This window comes from Pteropus vampyrus, unplaced genomic scaffold (genome assembly GCF_000151845.1).
Source record: "Pteropus vampyrus isolate Shadow unplaced genomic scaffold, Pvam_2.0 Scaffold363, whole genome shotgun sequence".
NCBI classification, from domain to species: domain Eukaryota; kingdom Metazoa; phylum Chordata; class Mammalia; order Chiroptera; family Pteropodidae; genus Pteropus; species Pteropus vampyrus.
The window spans coordinates 1018259-1041340 of record NW_011889144.1 but is presented as its reverse complement, the minus strand read 5'-3'; the positions used below and the strand labels follow the sequence as shown (position 1 = coordinate 1041340).

Genomic DNA, 23082 nt, shown 5'->3' with positions numbered 1-23082 from the left:
GGTCTTCCTGTGCCAGGGAGAGATGCTGTGTCTGAGTGCCCAGGCTTCTGCCCAGAGGAAGAGCCGGAATGGGGCTGGGGCACCTGGGGCAGCTGATAGACCTCGGGTCCTGAACAGGGTCAGGAAGGGAGGATGGAAAGGAGGGGGGCAGTGGGCAGTGACAAATGCACCTAGGGTCAAGGCTGAAGAGACATTCAGATGGTGTGGAGCAGGCCCTGAGGGTGCGGCAGGGAGGACAATGCAGAAGTTTGAGGGGCATCAGTATCATGCTGGAGGGAGAGAGGGAGAGGAGGTGAGCACTCAGGTGCTGACGGTGGTGATGGGCCAGGTGGTGTTTTTTGGAAAAGAGACCATTGAGAAGGACCAGAAGGTCACTGCCCCACTCCAGGCTGAGATAACTGGGGAGTACAAGAGGACATGCCTTCTCCGGAACGGCCAGGAGGGGCTGGATCAGGGCTGGGCATCTCAAACCCCTCTGCCTAGCCTGGCCTCTGTCCCCTCCTCCCGGCCCCCAAGGCCTGGCCTCTACCCGCCCCGCCCCCTGCCAGTTTTCTTCCCCTTCTCAAGGAGGCAAGGCTTTCAGGAGACGAAGCAAGGAGGGCAGCTATTTGTTAGCAGCCTGTGTTTCGAGGCTGGCCATGTGCACAATTTAAAATGTCCTGTGTTCCAGTTGTAGGAATAAACAAAAGCACCAGTCAAGTGTGGAAACAGATTAAGGCTGAGGAGGAACGTGCAGTCTGTTTAACAATGTGGTCTGACTAATGGCGCCCTCTTGTGGTTGGAAGTGAGTGCCGCATACGACCCAGATAGGCAGTGGGTGCCTCGCGTGGCACTGTCGGGGGCAGGCCAACTTTAACCAGCTGTAATATGGTTACAAAGACTTCCTGGGAGCCCATCACCCTCTCTGGCCCCAGTGTCCCAGCCATCTGTCTGAATCCATGTGCGGGAGTGATGCCTGGCCCAGCGCAGCCCAAACAGTCTGAAGGGCTCAGAGCCTGAGGATCTAACTCTCAAAGCACTAATATAGTGCTCAAGTGTGCTTTTCTGATCTTCTAAAAACCAGGATGACAGGAGCTCTTAAGACAGCCCCGCTTTGGGGCAAATTCCTTAGTGCTGGGGTGTTTATCTTCTTGTGGACATGTGGCTGACTCCAGCTTGATCTGGGCTTTTAAGCCTTGGAGGGACTGTCACTCAAGAGGGCCTAACAAGCTGAAGGCATTGCAAGAGATTCACTGGAATCTGTGGCCGTGCTCTGCATGCTTCCCAAGTCTCGGGGCCTTCTGTGAGAGCCCCCACCACAGGCTCCCCTTGCCACACAACAGCCGACCCAGTTGTCTTAGGTTAGCTGTGCGCAGGCTCACTGGCCTTCGAAGCCACCGCATTCCTCCTGGGTGACCAGAAGCTTCTCAGGAAAAGAGACCATATTAAACCTCCAGTTACAGAGAAACCATGAGAACAACTCTGCCTTTCTTTTAGAATTAGGATTTAGTGATCCTACTGTGTGAAAGATCTTAGATATGATTAGCCAAACCTCACTGGAGAGACTCAGAAGGGGCTTACCTGGGTTCTGTAGCCAGTTTGGGGTATACCAGGAAGGACTCCCATTACACCAAGCTACCTCTGCCCTTCCTGTGCAGTAGGGAGAGCTTTTGGTCCTATCAGATCTCTGGTAGCAAAGAAGTCTGATGTGTTGCTACAGAAACTCTGACCTCCCTAGGAGCCATCATCACCCCAAGGGTCTGCTCTGAGAGCTGCATCCGTGGACCCTGACTGCAAACGGCATCGGGGCTGCATACTCTCTGTCTCCTGCCGCACTTGGCCCAGATTCACCCGAGTGAATGAACAACATGAGACTGAGCAAAGCGTCAGCCCTCCTCTCCAGCATGTCCATAGCTACAGGGTGCCTCTGGCTTTGTCTTTGCCCAAATCTGAAAGGGAGCACACCACCAGGGCACTGCTCCCCTTCCCAGATTTCTCCAGCCCCTCAAGGGTGGTGTGCCTGTGTTCCCAGGTCTGGTGCCAAGAACCCCAGAATCTGTGCCTCCCCTGCTGATGTCAGGCAGTCCCATGCCTGGGTTTATTCCCTTAATCTCATTCCCCTTCCTCAAGCAGTTTCCAAAGCCCTCCCATCAGCTCCACTGGTTTTCCAATCATCCTTCCCTCGGCAGCAAAACAATCTCCTTCATAGTGGTTATAACTATCCTTTAAAGAAGTTAACCTTGTTACTATTGCCACTGAGAGACTGAGTATACAGACGGACAACAGCCAGGCCAGTTTATAAAAGTAGAACTCTGACCCACAACTTGCAGCAAAGAGCCCAGAAAACCAGCTCACTGTCTCAGCGCCCAGCCCAGGCAGCCACCTGCCATCTAGAAGTCACAATTACAGGAAGGTGACCACTATCTGCAGCAATAATCCTAGAAGCCAAACAACCACTCTGTAGCAATTGGCCCCCAAGGGTCTGGATGTTTCAATCAATAACAGCAGTTTCCCCAGTGTTTGTCCCTGCTTCCAACTCAGGACCAACCAGAGAAAGCGAAATGTGCTCCCTAAATCTCCCCGTACCCTCATGTTTGCTGTGGGTATGGCAGCTGCTTGCTAGGACGGGACCCCAGCCCTTGGGGTGGACAAGGACCTGAGGGTCCGACACAGCTAAGTCAGGTCTATTGTCCTAGAATGATGTTTTTTGGAACGTAAACATCAACAGGTCATAGCGAGCCAGGCAGGCTTCGACACAGTCTGAATCTGTGCAGAGGGAGAAAGTATCAGAGTTAAAGAGGAACAGAGCCAGACTGGGTGTGCTTCTGGGCATACCCGCAGCTCCAGCTGGGTCTTGCTCCACCCCATGCCTGGGTCTCACAGCTTGAAGCTGGAGGATGGTGAAGCAGCCCTTTCTCAGTGAGAAAGGACCATGGTAACACTGGATGCCCCGGCGAGTGTTCTTACAGCTATCTCTACCAAGGCCTGCTCAGCCGGCACCAGAGGAGACAAGGCCAGTGATGGCTAGGCATCAGGCTAGGGCCTGCTTGCAGGGGGCAGTCACAGGCTGGCATCCGTCCCAGACCATCCCTGGCAGGTGGTGGGACAAGCGTCAGCTGGAGCTTGTCCATCCATGGCAGGGTCCTAGGGTTCTGTTGGGGAGAAGGTCCAGCCTCCCTGGAGGGCTGGGCAGGATGTCAGGGGCCTGGCCAAGCAGGTGGGTCCTGAAGGGCAGCTTGGGGTGGGGACACTGCAGCTGGAGGGCGGGGGACACACAGCAGAACCTGCAGAATACATGGATCCTGGCTTTAGGTGGGCCCACTCTCCCCAACCCAGGCCCCCGCCTGACTGCATTTCTTTGCTTCTCTCTCTTTTTCATCTCATATTTTGACACTGGTGTACAAAAGTTAGCAAATATTAGAAATACTTTTTTTTTAAATTTAATTTCCTTGTTTTCATTTTGTAAGGAAAATGGCCACTTTTCTCTCTGCCCATGTGATTTTCCTGCACACGTTCAAACCCCGTGACCTTGAATACGTTCCCTGAGCATTCAATCTCGAACCTTTCTTTGCTGGACGTTTCTTCTCTCTTCTTACGATTCAAAAGCTTAACCTTTCATAATAGCATTTGTGCAATGTGTTTATCTTAACACGGGTTAACTCTTCATCCCAGAAAGCAAAACAGCAAGAAAAACATCAAACGCTTAAAAACAAAACACAAAACAAAACAAAACAAAACTCCCACTCGGGGTAACGTGCCCGTTTTCAAAGTCACGTGCACTCCCCGTTAGGGCTGGCGAGAGCCAGACGCACACAGGGACGAGTGCAGAAGAGGGATCCCAGCCGAAGAGACCTTTGCACAAAGCGGTAGCATCACCTCGCCTCTTCACAACCCAAAAAGAGCCGTCCACTTAAAAACTACAATCCCTAAAGAGCCTGAAAACATGCATTTTTTGTTTTTTATTTTCCAGTTTTTTCCCTATATCAATAAATATAATTTTTATGGACAAAAATGAACAAAGAAAACCAAAACTACGATATTTGGAGGAATCATTGTGAATGTACTTGGAATGCGCTTGAACCAATGAATGTAGGGTAGGAGCGATAATACTGTAGACAGTGCAGAGGTCTACATGCAGCCCTGTTCCCGGTCTAACTCGAGCCTACTCAGTGCAGGAGGAAACTGGAGTTATCTATTTTTCAAAGACTGGATTCTAGCTCAAAAACATAGCTTCCTCCATCAACAGCTGAATGCATAAACAAAATGTGGCACATCGATACCATGGACGATTATTCGCCCTAAGAAGGAAAGAAGTTCTGACCCACGTTAAGACATGGATGAAACCTGAAGACATTAGATTCAGTGAAATAAGCCAGCCACAAAGACACATACTGTGTGATTCCACTTCTGTGAGGTCTGTAGGGTCATCGAATTCACAGAAACAGAAAGCAGAGTGGTAGGCGCCAGGGGCAAGGGGAGGGGGATAAGGAGTTAGTGTTTAATGGGGAAAGAATTTCGGTTTGGGAAGATGAAAAGGTTCTGGAGATCTGTTGCACAATAATGTGAATACACTTACCACTACTGAACTATATACACCCAGACATGGTTAAGGAGGTTCAGTTGTATATTATGAATGTCTTACTGCAGTTTTAAAAAATGCTCCAAAAAACTAGCAATCACATAAATTCTTTAAATACATTTTAAAAATTAAAAGTGCCAGTTCTTTGTAATCGTGGCGTGAACTGCTCCCCGGGGGCATAGAGGCACCACTTTGGGAGTCAGAACCAGGCTGAGGACCGTTTAGAATCTGCTTATTACCTTGGGTTCCTGCTGCAGCCCCAGCCGTCTGCCTTTCCAGCTCCTGCTCCGAGCACAGGTCCTGGTCGTGGCACCCCTACTCTGTCCTGAATCTCCACTGCTCACCTGGCAGCCCAAGCTTACCTGGCTCCTTCCTCTACCAGGATCTACCTCAGGCATCTCCTCCCCACCTGGAGCTGAAACTCTAGCTGCACAGGCTTCTAGGTGACTTGTGTCTCCCACTCTGTGCCTCCCCCATGGGACGGACGAGGTGGCAGGTGCTGCCTGGGTGGCAAGGGGAGGCTTCCCAAACCCCAAGCCCACACTTGCATGAGCTTCTCTCACTATACACTTAGAAATGGTTAAGATGGTCAGTCCCATGTTATGAATATTTTTTCCTCACAGCAAAATGTCATTATTTCCAAGTAAGGTGAGGGCTGTGATTTCTCCTCCTGGGCAGAGGACGAGGGTAATAACTTCTTGGCCTTTTCTCTGAAAAATGAAAGGCTTGGCCACTGTCAGCGGAATCCGACCCGACCACTGCTGGCACACCCCCACAGATGGAAACACCCCACATCTGAGCCGCCCCATATGGCAGCCACTGGCCACATGTGACTTGAAATATGGCTAGCTTGGCTCAGGGACTGAACTTTTGCATTCATTTAGTTTTAATTTTTAAATTTAAATAGCCACGCATGGCCGGTGGCTCTCGTACAGTGACAGAGAAAGACCATTAGGAGAGGAAGAAGGCTTGAGAAAATGGGCAGCCTCTGGTTCCCCCCAGGAGAACATGACCTGTGTGTCACCACAGTAGGCAGTGGTCACTGAGCCCAGAGTTTCAGATTATGGGCTGAGCAAAGCCACGGGACAGCAAATGGTGAGACCAGCCCTTTAGTTTCTAATTATGCAGGTTGGAGGGGGAAGGATCACCCAGCCAGAGCGGCTGAGAACTATTACAAATGGGATCACTTTCAAGGTGTCCGACGCCATAAACAAAGAGCCCAAACCAGCTAGGCCAGGATCAAGGCTACTCATCACAGCAGGACCCAAAAAGGAGATAGAGGGTAGAGTGAAGGACTCAGAGGCACAGACTCAGTGTGGTCGGTCCATCTATACCAGAGGGTGTGATGAAGCCACTGAAAGAACGAGGCAAAAGCTGCTGCCTAGAGAGGTAGCCATGGCACCCCGTTCACTAAGAAGACGAGGGCTGTAACGTGATGTGTCCGCGCCGCCCCATTTTGGGCGAAGCCTGTGCATGGGGCAGAACAAAGTTTTGATTTTACCCAAACTCTTAGAGTTGTGAGTTAACTCTGTGGGGGAAGGAAGCAAGAGGTGAGGGGAGAGCTCTTTTTCATGCATACATTTTGAATCGTTTAGTATGCTTTCACACACACGCGCATTTCCCACATGCATCTGCCTTCCTCTTTCGTACCGTCCTTGCAAATCGTGCACGCGTGTGATATGTATGTATATATGGTTGTATGTGTGCATGCGTGTTTATGCACACATATGTGCATGTATTCTTGTGTGTGCTGTGTATGCACATCTGTGTGTATGTGTGCGACATGCACGTGTGTGTATGCTGTGCATGCACATTTGCGTGTGGCGGTACCTGTGTGTGCACACCCCTTATCAGAGGGAATGTGGCCCATCACCGGAAACCAGCTGGGGGATGGAATATTGTCTCCCAAGCAGCTGGGTGATTTGAACCAGGTCCATGGGAAGTCAACGTCATTGTCAGCTTCAATTAACACTAAGAGCTCCTGCATTGCGTTTTAATGGGGCTGAGGAGAGACTGCAGCAGTGGAGGAAGGTGATCCTCTTGATATTATCTTCCAAACCTTGGGTACGTAGGTGAGCGAAGCCCCCAAGGCCACCACAGGGGGTGTTGCAGGGTTACTGAGTGGAAAGGCAAGCCCAGGGCTGCTATAACTGTTTTGCGAAAAGAGCCAGAAATCTACTGTCTCCGTGTTGGCAGCCCTATGCGTGTGTGTGCACGTGCATGTGTAGCTCTGTGCGTGTGTGCATATGTGTGTACTACATATGTGTGTACTACATATGCATGTGGGTGTGTGTCTGTGTTTGCGTACACAGTGCCTGCGTGAGGAAGCCTCGAACGACTCCATTCATGGGGAGAGACAGAATCAGACTGAGTCTGAAATGTTACTTTTGCCACTGTTTAGGGTGAGAGGAGTTCCAGATTCACCTCACAGTACCCAGAGGCGGACTGGGGGGTGCCTGAAGGTGGAGGAGAGATCCAGGTGTAGGGATGGAGAGGTATGGCCTGGAGCCTCGGCGTTCACACCTGCTGGATGGGCTCTGTAATCCCCACTGCAAGGTGCTTAGCGCTAGACTCAGAGGTGGTACACAAAGAACACATGCTAAGTGTAAAAGAAATAGAATAGTTACCACTCTTTTTCGTTGTTGTTGTTGGGTAATTTCTATCAGCATAAACATGTTGTTATTGCTCTCATCTTAGAAGAAAATGTCGTCTGTCTTCCCCTCACCAGCTAACTGGCCCATTTCTCTGCTGCCCTGGGAGCAAAATCCTGGAAAGAGGTTCTATATCGACTGTCTCAGATCCCTCTCCTCCCACTTTTATGGAATTTCCTCCTGTAAACGTTTTATTCCCGATCCTCCACCAAAACTGTTCCTGTCAGTGTTCTCAAAGGCCTGTATGTTGAGAGAATCCCATTGAATTCCTCATTCTCAACTTATTTCACTCATCAGTAATATGACCATATAATGTACTGTCACAGCTGGGACACTTGAGAGGGAAGGGGGCTGTAAGAAGTTGTAGGTGTGTATTGGCCAGTGGCCTATTGACCTTTTGGCCTATGATGAGGCCCTCCCTGCTCCTGAGACCCTGGCTGGGGTTGACTTTCCCCTTCCCCTTGCTGCATTTCCTCTTTCCACTGACCTTCTACATCAGGAACACCGGGGCCCCCCCACTCTGCCCAACATCCCACCCCTGGGGCCATCGCCACTTAAATGCCCACAACTCCCAAGTCCATATCGTAGCTGGGACCTCACCCTGGAGTTCCAGATTCACCTCACAGTATCCAGAGGTGTGAGCCCTCGCCCTGAGAAGTCTCCCTGCACATGAGAATTACATCTGAAACCTAACACAACCCTCCTACCTGCTCTTCCCTTTCCCGGGTGACTACTACCCACAAAATCATGGTCAGGCCTTCTCCTAGGGGCCTTTGTGAGAACTGTGCCCCATGCCTGAGTTTCCCTTGACTTCTGTAACTCATGGGGGCGCCCTTCTCATGGGGCGCCCCTCTCACTGCCCCTCCTGGCGTCCCTCACCTCCTTTCTCTCTCATTCCTCTTGTTTCATAATCCAGTCCCCGTGTGCATCTTATTTACTGCGAATGTAAGCAGCAGGATTTTATCTATTTTGTTCACTGTTGGGTCCACGTTGCCCAGCACGTAATAGACAGAGACAGGGTAAACTGCCCAGGGCCCCTTCCTCCACCTTTCTTCCAGTTGTGTAAGAACTGCAGGGAGGTGTCAGGGCCTCTCTCCGGGCCTTGCACGCGGTTCAGTCACTTGCTCTCTCAAGTTCCTGGGACTGGCCCCACCCAGGCCTGGGAGATGATGGCAAACAAGCCCTATTAGGAATTGCAAAGGTTGTAGGCATCCTAGCTGTAAAACCCAGCCCTCTAGCCAAGGAGAGAGCTCAGAGGGATATCCCCAAGGTGCGGCCACGTTGGCTGGATGCCAGATGACCCCGGCCAAAAATTTATAAAGTCCTTCCATGTTCCCTCTACTGAGTCATTCTTCAAAGGACAATAATTTGCTTCATATTTACATATGTCTGATACATCTGGTCAAAGCTGCCATTATCGGTGTAATATTTCACAATGATTACTAACTGTTAATTAGATGTAATGCCCCAAACTGGGGCTCCTGTCATTTGCATTAATAACAGAAGGATAGCTAAAATCAGCACATAATCTATTTTTTGAAAGGATAAAATTAATGCTTGGTTAACAACGGTAAGAGTTAGTGTCTCCCGGAAGCAGTCTTCATGAAAGATTTGTCCATTTAATTTGCACTCATATTAAAAACATGCATCTGGCTCTAAATTCCACTCTTTCTACTTAGAGGCTGTGCTGGCTCAGCAGCAGTTTGGAATAAATCCTGTGCCAATGATCTGCCTGCATGAGGAATTTTTACTTCTTTCTAGAAAAAAACGCCCACCCAGCTCCTGACTCCAATAGGTTTAGGACTGAGATTTGAGGAACTGACCGCAATGCTGGATGTGTCCACCAGGTGGCAGCCCTTCCTCCTACAAATGAGGGTGGATGTGTATGTGGGGAGCAGGGGAACCTCTCCCCAGGTTCCTGCAGGAGAATGAAGAGGTTGCCCCCCACACGGGTGCTGCTCAAAGGGCAGCACCCCAGGACCACTGCAGTGCTTCTGGATGTGTCTCTCAGTTGTCAATATCCTCCCCTTGTGACCAAGCTGGTTGCTCACCCTGAAGACACAGATGCGGAGGACCCTTGCTTTACCTGCAGATGCAAGGTGTTTCTCCTCCACATTTTTAATGTACACTGAACTCTCTAGGAATGTAACTGCTGTGTGAACTGATAAAAGACTGCACTTTTGTCTTCTTTAGAATGTCACCAAAAATTATTCCCTCTTTCAGAGATGATATACCCTAAAAGGCACCTACTCAAGGTACCATGATTGACACAACACCTTGAAGGCCAGTGGACTCAGAGTTTTACACACAAGTGTGGGCGCCAGCCTGACCTTCATGGCTTCTGTATGGCCTGCCCGGCCAGCTACACGTAACACCTAATTCCTTTTCTCTGTTGGTCCTTCATGTTGTTGTTTGTTGGGGCCCTGCAGTTGTCTTTCAAAATGAGGGGTGTGTTGGGTTTTATTATTTAGTTTGTTTATAGATGAAAAGGGTGAATTGGGCCTGACAGCTCCAGATCCAACACTCCAGCATTCAGGCTTTTTATCATCCTCGATGGGAGAGAAGAGAAATGTGAATAAAACACACACAAACGAGCCGAAAACACACGGAAATGGAAATGGAGCCCATGGGTCTAGGCTTCACATATTCAGACTGGCCTCTTGGCCACTTTTATAGCACCATGTACTGTACAGAATAAAGGTTATGTGCTACAATTCCTCAGCTTTCAAAGGAAAATGTGTGTTTCTTGCCCTCAGATCATGCGTATGAATTGTGCATGCATTCTTGGAGATCATGGTTCTGAAAAGGCTCCTTTCTATTGGAGATAAGAACTCCTTAAAAATAAAAGAAGAGAGAAACAAAGTGTGCTCATTCTGATTGAAGGAGAGATAAGTGTGCTGGAGCGAGAGATCACAGGGAACAACCTATGTATTATTAGGCGGCTTGGCCTATGTGAATTTACTTTATTCGCCTGAAAACAAAGTTTATTTGTCCAGCAAATATTTACTGAGGGGCCGCGTACTCACTTTCTGAGACCTGCATTTTTGGCTGACACAGACAAAAACCACACTGTAATTAATTACTACCATTTCAGATAAGCCCCAAGCCTGATGGAGTAGGGGTCTGAGGGTGGAGGGGTGGTGGGCATGATGGAGGGGACCCCTGAAGAGATGGCCTGGAGTACGAGGAGAGTCTCCGGAGACCCAGTGGAGGAACGGCAGGTGCAAAGGCCCTGAGGCCAGAAGGGCTGAGGCCCAGCAAGACCAACAAGGATGATGACACCCAGCAGAGAGGATGGTACCGGCCTGGAAGGTCCCAAGAGGGCATCAGAAATCCAGCTGCCCCCTTTCCAGCACCTGCCTGCTTGTGGCCTGGGGAGAAGAAGGCGCACCTCCATATCAGGCTCAGAATGTTGAGTGTTGACATTTCCAGCTATAAGATAATTCTTTGACCTTTTTAAATCAAAGAATGATCAGAAAACCTGAGTTTCCATCCACAGGCTGGAAAGGGTTCAGGAATCATGACTATAACTGCAGAGATGGCTCGTAGTAAATTTTAATCTATAGGATTTTTAGATCCCTAAATAAAGGACAGAGAAAAAATGAGATAGGCAGTGAGGAGGCCCTGGAAGGTTCTAGAGCCTCTTTATGAGAGAGATCATGAAGCACATATGAGTGCAGAGCTCTCTCAGCATTCATAGCCTCTGAATTCCTCAGATTCTGTTCAGTTACAGTTCAGCAAAAGGGAAGTGGCAATGGAATAACTCTACAATGTTTTGTAAAAGGGAAATGAATAGAAGGAGGATCCGTAAAGAGAAGGAGATAGGCCAGCTTGTCGCTCAGTGGTCTAAGGACCAAGAATAGCTTTGACTCTGAGGAGTGACCTCTTACACTTAGCATTCTGTTCATGTTGATCTTGCTGAGCTTCCTCCAATGCCCAGCTACAGAGAGTCTTGGGATCATGGGGCCATGGGGGGGGGGCACCACCTCTCCTGGACGTGGAACTCCCCCCACCTCTGGGAGACAGTCCTCATAAGGGAGGCTCAGTTTGTCAGTACAGAAGCGCACTAGACAGACTTCACACAGCGCCCACAGTGAGCTGCCAGCCGCAGCCATCCCGTGTTCTTTTTAAATCACTTGAACTTGTTCTTCCCTAAAATCACTGCTAAGGTCATCATTTCCTGATGAAATCACTGCCCCTTACTGGTTTGTTCCAGCATGTCCCTACTGCCAGGGGGACCTGCAGCCTTTCGGTGTCCTGCAGCTGGGTGTACCACATGCTGGAGCACTGTCCTGGGCCCACACCCCAAGAACACCGCTCTCTGTTGCATCACACGGGGAGTCTGAATCTTCTGGGCACTTTCTAGGTGTGTGATCTTAGTCACATCGTCCCCCAAGGTCTAGTGGCCTCATCTACAGAATGGGCGTGATAACCGCCCTCTTGTCACTACGGTTATTTTTTTTTTAATTTTATTTCTTTAAATTAGTTTCAAGTATACAGTACATTGGTTAGACATCTATATAGTTCATAAAACGATCCCCTTAATTGCTCCCTCCCTCCCCTGACCCTCCAAGCTATCATATTAATGCTAACTCATTCCCTATGCCGTGCTCCCCATCCCTGTGACCAACTTCAACTACTAATTTGTACTTTTTTAACCCTTCACCCCATTCACTCAGACCCCCAACACCCCTCCCCTCTGTCCATCACCAAATTGTCCACTGTATTTATGAGTCTGTTTTTGATTAGTTTGTTCTTTTTGTTCCTTAGAGTCTTCATATAAGTGAAATCATATGGTATTTATCTTTCTCTGTCTGCCTCATTGCACTCAGCATAGTAACCTCTAGGTCCATCCATATCATTGCAAATGGTAGGATTTCATTTTTTTTTAATGGTTGAGTAATATTCCATTGTATAATGAACCATAATTTCTTTATCCAGTCATCTGTTGATGGGCATTTGGGTTGCTTCTATAACTTGGCTATTGTAAATTGTTCTGCCGTGAATATTGGAGTGCATAGATCTTTACAAATTATTGTTTTCGTTTTTTTTGGATAAATACCCAGAAGTGCAACTACAGTTTTGAAGGGCCAAAGGAGAAAATAAATAGAGATGCTTTGCAGCATTGCAGTCCCACCATGAAGCACGTCCCTCAGCCCCCCGAGAGGGCATGGCCAGACAGAGGGGGCCCTTAAAGAAAGACTGCTCAGTCCCTCCTCCCTCAGCTCGGCTGCCTGGTTGCCTGGAGCCTGGCACACTGAGGTGGGTAACAAGAAAAGATGATGAGACGGTGACTGGGGAACCCCTCACCGCTGGCTGCACATTGCCTACCTTTCTGCCAAGTGACACTCACCACCCATGTCCACTAGACCACCCTCCTTCCACATGCCAGGTTGCTAGAAGAATCTATGCCCACCCCCCGACCCCCGACCTCTAAGCACTGATCGGTGGTTACTGATTGTTGTTAGTTTTTGTATGACATGTATCAGTTGATTGAATCTGCTGTTTCAGTCTGTTTTCTAGATTAGACTAATTCACAGAGCTCTAAGGTATCCAAATTCTGAAACTTATCCTTAAAGCCAGAAAGGAATGAAGGAAAGTATTCCCAAGGTCCTGGGATGCTGAGCTGCTTTTTTGCTGGTTAAAGTCCCCCTACACTTCTGCCTCCTCGTACTTCATGTAGCAGGTGGAAGAAAATGTCACCCACGAGGTTGTTCCTGTCCTTATGCAGCATGTTGTTCACTGCACCCTAAACAGAAGCAGCAGCTCCTGCGCAAGAGCGCTAGGTGACACCTTCACCACTTCTGAGAGTGAGGCCCAGCCCCCGAGGGTCTCAGGACCACCTCTGCAGTGGGACCTCCCTCTTGTGGAAAGAAAGACCCCTTCCTGGCATTGCCTTGCTCGGCTAGTGCGGGGCTGGACACTGTCTGCGAGGAGGGAAACGTGCCCTGGGCTCCGTCAGACCCTGGGCGGTGTGGGCTGGAGTGGACATCTCCTGCAGGTGAGGGGAAGGGTGCCAGCTCTGGAGCTGGAACAACTGGATTCTGATCCCATGTACTTCACTGCTCAGCTGTGTGACCTCGAGCAGACTCACAAACTCCCCTCAGCCACAACCTCCTTATCTGACGAATGCCCAGATCCTTAGCAAAGCTACTGGGAGACTCAGGGAGATGTGTAAACCTCTCTAAAGAAGCAGACACGCACCTGGGGATGCTGGTGAGATAGGTCATGACATTCTGGAACTCCTTGTCCGGGACGTCGCTGAAGGCCGGGTAGTCTGGGAAGGTGATGACGGGGCTGCCGTCCTGTCCCCGCCCACCTGGGGACAGAGCAAAGGCAGCACTTAACACGGGTGGGCATCGGCACCCACGCTGTCAGCAGGATGCGACAGTGACAGGTCATGAGCACTGAATATTTCAGTTAAAATTGAGGTGTGTTCGTCAACATTATATTTTTTATTATGGAATAAATGCACGCTTATTGAAGGTAATAATTGGAATGCACACACACACAAAATGAGATGAATTAAAATAATGACCTATTATTTCCCCACCGTGTCATTTGGCATATTTCTTTCCAAACCTTTTTCAGTGCATTTTTCGATGTAATAGAGACCATGTCGAATATAAAGCTGGCGTCTTGCTTTCTTCTTAACATTGTGAACTATAGTTTTCTGTGCTTTATAAATGACGGGACCATCATTTTAAATACTGCACAACACTGCATTCAGGCTGTGCCCTAACGCCTCTCCTAACACCTTGTGTGTGGTTCGTAGCTTCTCCAGTGTTCTGCTTGTGGGACGATTCCATTCCGACGGAAGCTGCCCCTTCGGCATGAGGGGAGGGTACAGGTGGAATCAGTGGGGACTTTTCCAAGGGGAGATGCACCTGAGATAGTTTCACGAGAAGAAATTAAGATGGCGCATGAGGAATCAGAAATAGTGGCTGGGAAGACGAGGGCAGCTCCAATGCAATGGGCACAGTCGGGAGGGGCCAGCTTAGACAGGAAGGCTCTGAGTTTAGTCTGGCATATATTTGATTTGAATTGTCCTACGAGGAAGTGGGAGGAGTAGCAGGTTGGGCAGGAGGTGAGAAGAGACAGGAGTCGCATAGGCCTGGGCTCTGGTCTGCCTGCTTGCCCATATCCTGGGTGGCTAGAGACGCCGACGCCGCTCTCTGCCACTGCTCCCTTCTGGGACGGAGTCCACTTCTCTTCCAATTCTGGCCCATCGGATGTGGCGGGCGTCATGCTGTGTAATTCCCAAGCTGGGCTGTAAGACACTGAAGAGTCCACCCTCCCTGCTCAGAGCTCCCTCCTGGAAATCAGATGCTTATCACATAAGCATCTGACAGCCCAGCACCCACCACGAGGTGAGAAAGCCCAGGCACTGCCAGGGAGGGAGCGGCAGGCTCCATGAAGGGGACTGAGGTGACGTTCCAGTCAGCCCCCCAGGTGGACACAGCCAGAGACCTCATCCCGGATTTCCTGATGGATGGGAGGTGGGAGGGGGAGGAGGAGGACGACTCCCTCCACATGTTGCCTGAGAGTTTCCATGAGCTGTGATGAAAACCCAGGATGGTCCAGGTTTGTTTTAGACATTTAAGTTTAAAACCTTGTGTTCATTTTCTAACAAGTTTCTACAGACTTGGCAATGTAAACCAACAACCCCTGTCCGCCAGCCTGCACTTGCGTAGCTCAGGAGTCGTGGCTTGGCCCAGCGGGTTCTCAAAGGCCGAAATCCAGGTGTCTGCTGGACCTGTCATCTCACCCGAGGCCAGGCGCCTCTTCCAGGCTCATTCAGGTGCTAGCAGAATTCAGCTCCCTCAGTTGTAGGACTGAGGTCCCCGTATTCTTGCCGGTGTTGGCCAGGGTCATTCTCAGCTCCAAGAGTCCCACATTCCTTGCCAGGTGGCCCCCCGACATCTTCATGGCTGGCAGCAAGGCATCTCTGTCCCTGGTACTTGGAATCCCTCTGAGGGCTCAGCTGATTAAGTCAGGCCCACCAAGGATGACCTTAAAGCCAGTTGATTTGGGACCTTAACTACATCTGCAAACCCCCTTCTGGAGTGTCTGGATGGCTTTTGAATAAAAGAGAGAAGGTGTGTCTGGGTTAGGGGGAACATCCTGGGGTCCTGCTACCTCCCCAGGTACCAAAGAGGTAACCATGTGATGCCGATGCCAAAGGGCAGTTGTATTATACCCTGGAGGAAGGTCAAGGTCATGAGTCTGGGCCACCAGTGCACTAAAGCCATGAGCCTTTCGGTTTCTTGAAGAGGCATGAAGAAGCTGGGGCGATGCGAAGGAACCAGCAAAGAGACTACAGCTCCTTTCCTAAGTGTTTCTCTGCCATTGGCCGTGACCCGTTCTGTTGGGAGATTTTAGTTTTTCCTGAGGATACCGTAACTTCTCTCTTTCTTCCTTGCAGTCAGCACCCCTCACTGTGATCACTCCATGAAAATCAATGAGCCATTTCATTGTCAACCAATCCCAGAGGCTCCATTTTCCTGCTCCCGATTTTCAGTTCTCGCTGAGGTACATAAACCCCAGAGTTGCACCTTGGGTCCGCGTGTTGGGGTCAGGTCGGCCCAGACCATATGGGGCCGGCCTGTGGAGCAGCTCTTGTGCCAGGGAGGCCAGGGCGGCCCTTGGAGGCAGGGCTGGTTCTCAGGGTTCAGGAGGGAGCACCGACCTGCTGGCCAAGGGGAAAGGGCCAGCTGCAAAAAGGGGGCCAAGAGGATAGCAGAGGTTGGGCTCCCTCGTTATTGGAAGGCCCCCACTGACAGCACAAGGAACGTGGGCATGTCTTGTGCTGAATTAGCCTTGGCTGCTAGACTTGCCCAGATAGAGAAGTGACCCACGCAGCTCTGAGGATGAGCTGCTCGCTCCAGGTGCAATGGTCATGCCCTTTGCAGCCTCGATGCGATAGTGCCGTCCAGTGGCTGGAGGCGCTCACGATGGCCAGCTGGGCAGGACGGCAGGACAGCCCACAGGGTGGAGGAGGAACCTTAGCCCGAGAGGAGGGCAGCAGCCAGGACAGGGGCTGGGGTGCAGAGCTGGCTGAGACGGACCCGAGGGGCGGTGCCAACCCCTTGCCCACGTCAGCCACACCACTCTCCCAGAGGATGGAGCCGCAGGAACCAGAGGTGCTTAGTGAGGGAGGCTTCCCAGGCCCTGGGTGCCGGAAGAAAGAGGCACACTGTGCCGCACCATCTCGTTCCTACTTCACCTGTCGCAGGAAAGTTCTGATTCCAGGAGACTGTAGTCAGTAGTGCTTGAGGCTGCGTCCTTCTCAGGACCCCAAATGACCTCTGGCCGGCTCTTCCTGTGGCTGTTCACCAACTAGCACTGAGAGACCTTCTTCATAGGCATCGCTACAGCAGCTCCTGGGCTCTCAGTTAAACCGAGAGCAGGCTACATCGAGTGGATTGTCCCCAGTTCCCACCACGTGGAATAGGCCCACTTAGGCCATGGAGAACCGAGAGGAGGCCAACCGCCTGCCATGCAGACACCCTCCCCACCACGCTTCCAGCCTCCAGCACTCACCAGACAGGTAAGCAAAGCGCTTCTTTAGCTGGTCCTGGATGTCGGCAGCGCAGAGTGGGGTGATGTCCTGGTGCATGATTTCATCTGGGGAGAGAGCAGACGAACACACCTGTCATTTGGTGGAAACTTTGCCTCACCCTCACTCTGACCCAAGTCTGGATCAGCCCCGTGCAGACACCCGAGGGGCCAGCGGTCACATGCTTGGAAAAGGAATTTGTTTCCAATACGCAGAAACCTTTGTTTCTCAGAGCACAAAAAGCTGTGTGCTGAGTGATTGATTCATCAATATTTAAAATATGGTGTGTGTCAGAAGCACAGAGAAAGGCAGAGAGAAAAGAGGGAGGGAGGGGGACAGAGAGGAACATGCGGGCAGAAGGAGAGGCTTGGGGAAACAGGGGGGAGGGCTGGGAGCTGGAGGACCAGCCCTTAAGACTGAGTTAGTGAGCAGCCCTGAGAACAGACACGCTTTGTTCTGTGAGTCTCCACCCATGTTTTGGAAGTGGTCCAGTCAACTCCTGGGGCCCTCACCTGTTGCCTATGCACAGACTTGCTGCTCAGCGAGGAAACCTGGCCACTGCAGCAGGCCCACAGCCTTCAAACATACGCACATGTGGGGCCTCACTGCCTGCCTGACAATGACGCTGAGCCAAGTCCCTAAGTCTGATGGCGACGGGAAAAACAGCTTAGCAGGCTGCAGGCTGCGAGTTCTAGACTAGGGGTCTGGGATTAAACTGGCAGCACCTCCTGCCACACCCTGGAGGCATCTACCATGAGCAAGGAGGTTTTGCAAGACTCTAGGGGAAAACCTAGAGACTGACTAAAGATGTGAGGTCACTGCTAAGCAAGTGATGCTGGGTGTCAGCCGGGGGACCAAGACACTGAGTGTGCTTTTGTATTTCTGAGTCAATGCCAGGCTAGCTATCGTATGATTTACAGCCAAGGTCTAATGTCGCCAAACCCTAGTTGTACAGCAAAATCTGCAGTTTTGAACATTAACATAATCTCTCTAAAGAGACTCATGATTTATGTTGATGATCTGCAAATGGTTAAATTAAAAGGTCAATTCTTCTACAACCAGTTTAAGACCCAGGCTACGAACAGCCTGGAAATATGGGTCATGGAGATCTTTTACCCTGAAAATTCCAGCGGAGACAGCAAAACGTTATCTACACAGATCAGCCTTAAATCCTGTTCTTCTGGTCTTGCAAACAAGCAAGTGTAAACAGGTGACATAATTAAACACACAGGCGGGTCCCACAGATCCTAGCTGTGTCCTTTGTGGAACTGCGAACCGCCGCACTGGCTGGCTCTTTGATTCTGCCTGTGTTGATGAGGAAGTGATCGGAACCGGGGCCACTGGCATGCTAGGGACCAATAGAGCAATCGATGGTGGCATTCGGGGTCAGGAAATGAACAACAGTAAATGCTCCTCAAACTCAAAAGATCTGGAACAGTGCTGGGCCTTTTATGGATAGCTCGGTGGCACAGGTGCCATTTCTCAGTGTGCACTTAGATATCTCACCAACGCTTTCCCTTTGTGGGAGAAAAGCAGGGTTGGGAGCAATTGCTCTAAGAGAGCTTGGAATATACATTTTTAAATTCCAGATGAAGTGATTTAAGATGGTCCACATCTCATTTGTTTGGAATGCATGTTAGGTGCGATTCATATGGCAGCCTGAAAGTTTAGATTCTACAGTGCTTTTTTCCTTCTCTCAAAAGGAAGGAATGACTGCAGTACCAAATATGAAATCTTTCCTCAAGTTCAACCTCTGCAACCCTGGGAGAAGCATGTCATTGAAACACAGACCACTGGGGAGTAAGGATCTCCCTGAAGTCTAGGGATGTCTCGGGGGCTGTAGAAAATAGCACACAGGCGGTGAGCTGGCAAATCCTTTAACAAGTGGGGACCCATCGTCGGTGACAAGCATAGACGCTGGGCCCGAGGGGTTCCCCAGATCTTGCTGTGGCCCTGGAGACATCTGGCTTGGATATAGAGATCGCCTGCCAGGACTCAACTCCCCAGATTTCACCTACCCGCGAGGAACGAAAACTATGAGTGTCGAGGCCTCTGATGGTGGACACTTCTGCAGTAATTCGTATACTTGATTCTGAGTGGTTCTGCATGGCAGAGGCTTCAAGGTAGTGCTTCCTCTTACGAGTAAACTCTCATGTTCCTGAGCTCACTTACAGGGACCGTGGGCTGTCTGTGCTCTGAGTCCAGCTCACCCTGATGGCGGATGGCTTTCCCATACATTAGAGACAGAGATGATATTACTGAGCATTTCTGTACTTTCGATGACAGAGTGACAGTCTTACTGGCTGCATTGTTGTCAATGTGAATTTGGTTCCATTGAGGGACATCCATGGGACCTTGTCACCCACCTTCCTCTTTGGGTGATAGCCACCCTCACATTCTTAGAATTCCTCAAACAGGTCAATGTCCCTCCAGCCTCAGGGCCTTTGCACATGCTGTCCCCTCTGTAATGCTCTTCCCATTGCTGTCTGCCAGTCTAATCTTACTCAGTTCCCGGCTGAGATGTCATGTCTTCAGGGAGGCCTTTCTCTGCCTGGGCCTGGGTCTCACAGCACCCTACCAGCCCCCATGGAACACCCACTATGCCCACACTCACCACTGTCCGACCCCCCAGGGCCTGCCCCAGTGGCTCCCATGGAAGGAGCTCAACAAACACGTGTGGAATGATAGAGTGAGAGGAGAATAGGAGAATGACTTCCCAGAGCATCATTTAAAATCCAACTAATTCAGCAAAGTTCTTTCTGGCTTGCACGTAGGCTGGTTCCAGAATTTCTGGTCAGTCGCTGTCCGTGTGAGGTGCAGAGCCCACAGACTGCTGACTGGTGCAATGTGTTACCCTGCAGCCGAGCTGTGGAAACCAACACTTGTGAATTTTCTGGGGCAGAACTAATTCTGATACTGTACCTTAGATCAAATGCCCCATTTTAAATTTGAAAAATGGGGTTATTTTGTGCATAGTCTGTTGGAAACTGCACAAAGGTATGTTCATTACAAAGGGACTATATAAAAATCATTGACATCTTAAATGGTCACTGGCCACTCTTCAGAAAGCTGGAAATGATTAAAAACATTTCCCACCTGTGATTAAGGCATACGGTTTTTATTGTTTGTCATATGACGCCTTCTGTGGACAACAGGCTCTGGACATTTATAATTTTCCAACCTTCCTGCACCTTTATTCTCATTCAAGGACAGGGCAATTTTGCACTTTGTGCTGACGGATTTTTTCAAGGTCCTTGTCCACTGCATTTAATTTGGTGGAAGAGGTATGCTGCAGCCACTGGTTCAGAAGAAAATAGAGGTGCTTGATGGTGACGCAGGAGAGCCGTAGCCCCGCAGTGCCTCCTTCACCGTGTGTGTGAGTGGCTGCTCCAATGTCAGAAGTCTGGGACAGGAAGTGGGGTCACCCCAACCCGCCAGTTCAATAAAAGGGTCAGGCAGGGCCCAGCTCCTTCACAGAAGGTCTCTGTAAGAGCACAATGCTTTACAGATAACTACCCGTTTCCAACATTCCTGTCTTGACCCAGATGTAAATGGAGACTCCCAAGCAATTATCCCATCACAGAGTCACTTTGAGGACAGAAGTTAAGAAGGGCCTTGAATCAGAGGGGTACAGGGTGGGAGAGGACACTGCTTCTCTTCCGATCCCTACAGGGTGGTGGGGACGGGCGGGCTGGGCGTGGGGTCCACAGGCTGACGTGCCCTCCCTGGCATCAGCTCTGGGAGCCAACCCAGAAAGGTTGCTCTGCCTCGTGCCTGGAAAGACCAACTTATTCCTTTAGTGGGAATTACCCCTCGGCTCACAATGTCTTAGCCATTCAGGGACCCAGCTCAACTCTAGACAAGGACAAAGGAGGAGAAACCCCAACTGTTGAAATGTATTCACACGGAGTCGTTACCAGAATCCTGCCCTGTTTAAGAAGCAACTTAGAGTCCAGGAGTGGCATTACACTTTTATCTTTAGATCTTTTTGTCTGTATATAATTAGACTACTGCAGCAAACTTCCTTCCTCTTGCAAATTGACTCGGGGATTTGCTTTATTTCAGGACAACAATTTCCTGAGAGAGAGCGGGGAGCATCTTTCCTGTCCACTCGAAGGGGCATTCTGAGAGGCTCTGGGCCACGAAGTCTATTACGTGCTGATTCTCTTATTTGTATCTGGCTGAAGGTCCACGCCCAAGGCTTTTGTTCATTTTCAATCAAAATACAACAGCGATGTCTTTTTGAAGTCCAGGGTGGAGAGTCAAGTGGAGTTATTTCACCAACTCGCTTGGGCGGGATTCCTATTTCACCAAGCCCACCCCAGGAATCTCCAAACCAAGAGCAAAGGGTATGCAGAAGGAACAAGAAGAGAGGCCACTGGCTCCAGTCAAGCCCCGTGTGGAGCTCTGCGGGTCAGGGCGGGATGGATGCCTCACCCGTCAGCTGTCTAGTCCTTGTGGTTGGGGCAGGAGCAGTGTCTCTGTTTCTATTTATAATCTATGTAGACGGCTCTGTGATCTGGCTACTTGAGATGTTTGAGATCTATATCGATTTGGGCAGCCAAATTTTCACTCACAGCACATCCTGGATATTTTTCATGTTATTTGTTATGGAATTAAGTATAAATATTTCATGTCATATACTAAGCATCATCAACTCACTCACTTCACCAAATGTTTTCCCTGATTTCCTTATCTCAGAAAATGCATCCTAACAAAGTTTAAAATAAAAGGCCCCATTTGAAAAGATGTTTGATCGAAATTGTCATCACAGAAAAGCACCTCTCACCCCAAAACATTGTCGGTTCACATGCATCCGCTTGGCAGAAATCAGGAAGCCGAACAAAATCAAGCTGGAGCATCAGAACTCTCCCGTATGGGTGCCAGGGGTCAGTCCACCACACAGAACTTGCTGGAAGCCCTTTGGCACTAGAGAGTACACTATCTGTGCAGACAAAGATGTGTACATCAGAGGCTCAGCGAACCTCTTCATGGTGCAGTATCCGGACCTGCATCTTCTGAGGCTGTGCACCCACTCGCCTGATGTGCCTGTAACTCAAGCCTATGCAAGAATCACTTGGAAGCCTTGGTAAGGCGCACATGCAGAATCGACAGTAAACCTCTCTTGGATGCACTGGGTGTTTTCTCTCCCGTCCCACCCCATGCTGGCTTCAGCGTGCCTCAGCATCCTCCTTAACACAGGCTCCAGACAGCCTGCCCAAGCACATGGAGATGGCACACAGGCCAAGGCCAGCACGCTGCCTCCACCTGTATCAGAGTGTAAGCAGCACTCACAACGCGCCTGCCAACATCAACCAGCATGGAGCGTTTTTCCAGCAGTCCCAACTCCCACGGCTGGGGCTCTGGGGTCAAACTTCCAGATCGTTTTTCTACATGTTCTGCAGAGCCCTCTTCCATGTCAGAGAGGGAAGGGCTCCATAGTCAAACAAACTTGGGAGGCACCACAGACAAACCTCCCTTTATAGAGGCTCCAAGAAGGCTAGCAGTGCTACCCCTACACTTAACTGGTCATGGATTTTTGGGAGGTGGGGGTGAGGATGGGCATAACATCTCCTAACTCCTCCAGAATTAATGTTGAAAATAATGTACTCAGGAAATGCTACTCTAGCTAGTCTTTATTAAAACAAAGAAAAAGTTTTCAATGAAATTCCAAACAAGCACTCACAGAACCAATAGCACAGATTAAAGTAAAAAAGAAAAAAGAAAACAAACACAAAAACTCCCACTACGGTCTTAAATCAAACAAGAAAGAAAGTATGTCTTCAACATCTACACTATGACTAGTTGGCGTAAGGGAAAGTACAAGAGAAGCGTAAGAATTTCTTAAACTTATAGTCTGTCTGGAGCAACTAAATTACATTTTAACTGCTTCACATAGAAAAATTTTAATTGTAGTAGACATAGCAGTCGCAGTACTAAATTTTCATACTATTACTCAAATACTTTTTACGTATTAATGCATTTAATTGTTGCAACAAACCAAGAAGTGGGAATACTATTATCTCATTTTTCAGATGAGCAAACAAAGGCACAGAGAAGTCAAGTGACTTGCCTGAGGCCACACAGCAGTGACAGAGTGATTCTAGTTAAACCAGTTCAAAAAAGGGAGGGGCAAGAGTGCCAGCTACTGTGAGGCAGCATCAGGTGGGTGACTCTCAGGGAGTGGGGCTTAGCAAATAGAGATGCTCAGAGCGGGGAGAAGCTGGGCTTTACAGACAGCCGCAGAGAAGAGCTCGGAGTAACAAAAAAAGGAGAAGCTGGGCTGCTGGTGCCTTTCTCACGTGACTCAGATT

The 23082-nt window shown here is 49.7% G+C and overlaps 1 protein-coding gene across 4 annotated transcripts in view; it reads right to left on the bottom strand.

Moving 5' to 3' along the window:
* Positions 1-23082, bottom strand: part of MCF2L (MCF.2 cell line derived transforming sequence like) — a 116188-nt gene that overhangs the window by 43709 nt on the left and 49397 nt on the right. For all 4 annotated transcript variants that reach the window (XM_011379516.2, XM_023522911.1, XM_023522913.1 and 1 more), the window contains exons 2-3: positions 16753-16836; positions 13414-13528 (exon numbers count right to left, since the gene is read on the bottom strand). In XM_011379516.2, coding sequence (XP_011377818.1) covers positions 13414-13528; positions 16753-16836 — 199 coding nt within the window. The remainder of the gene's footprint in view (positions 1-13413; positions 13529-16752; positions 16837-23082) is intronic.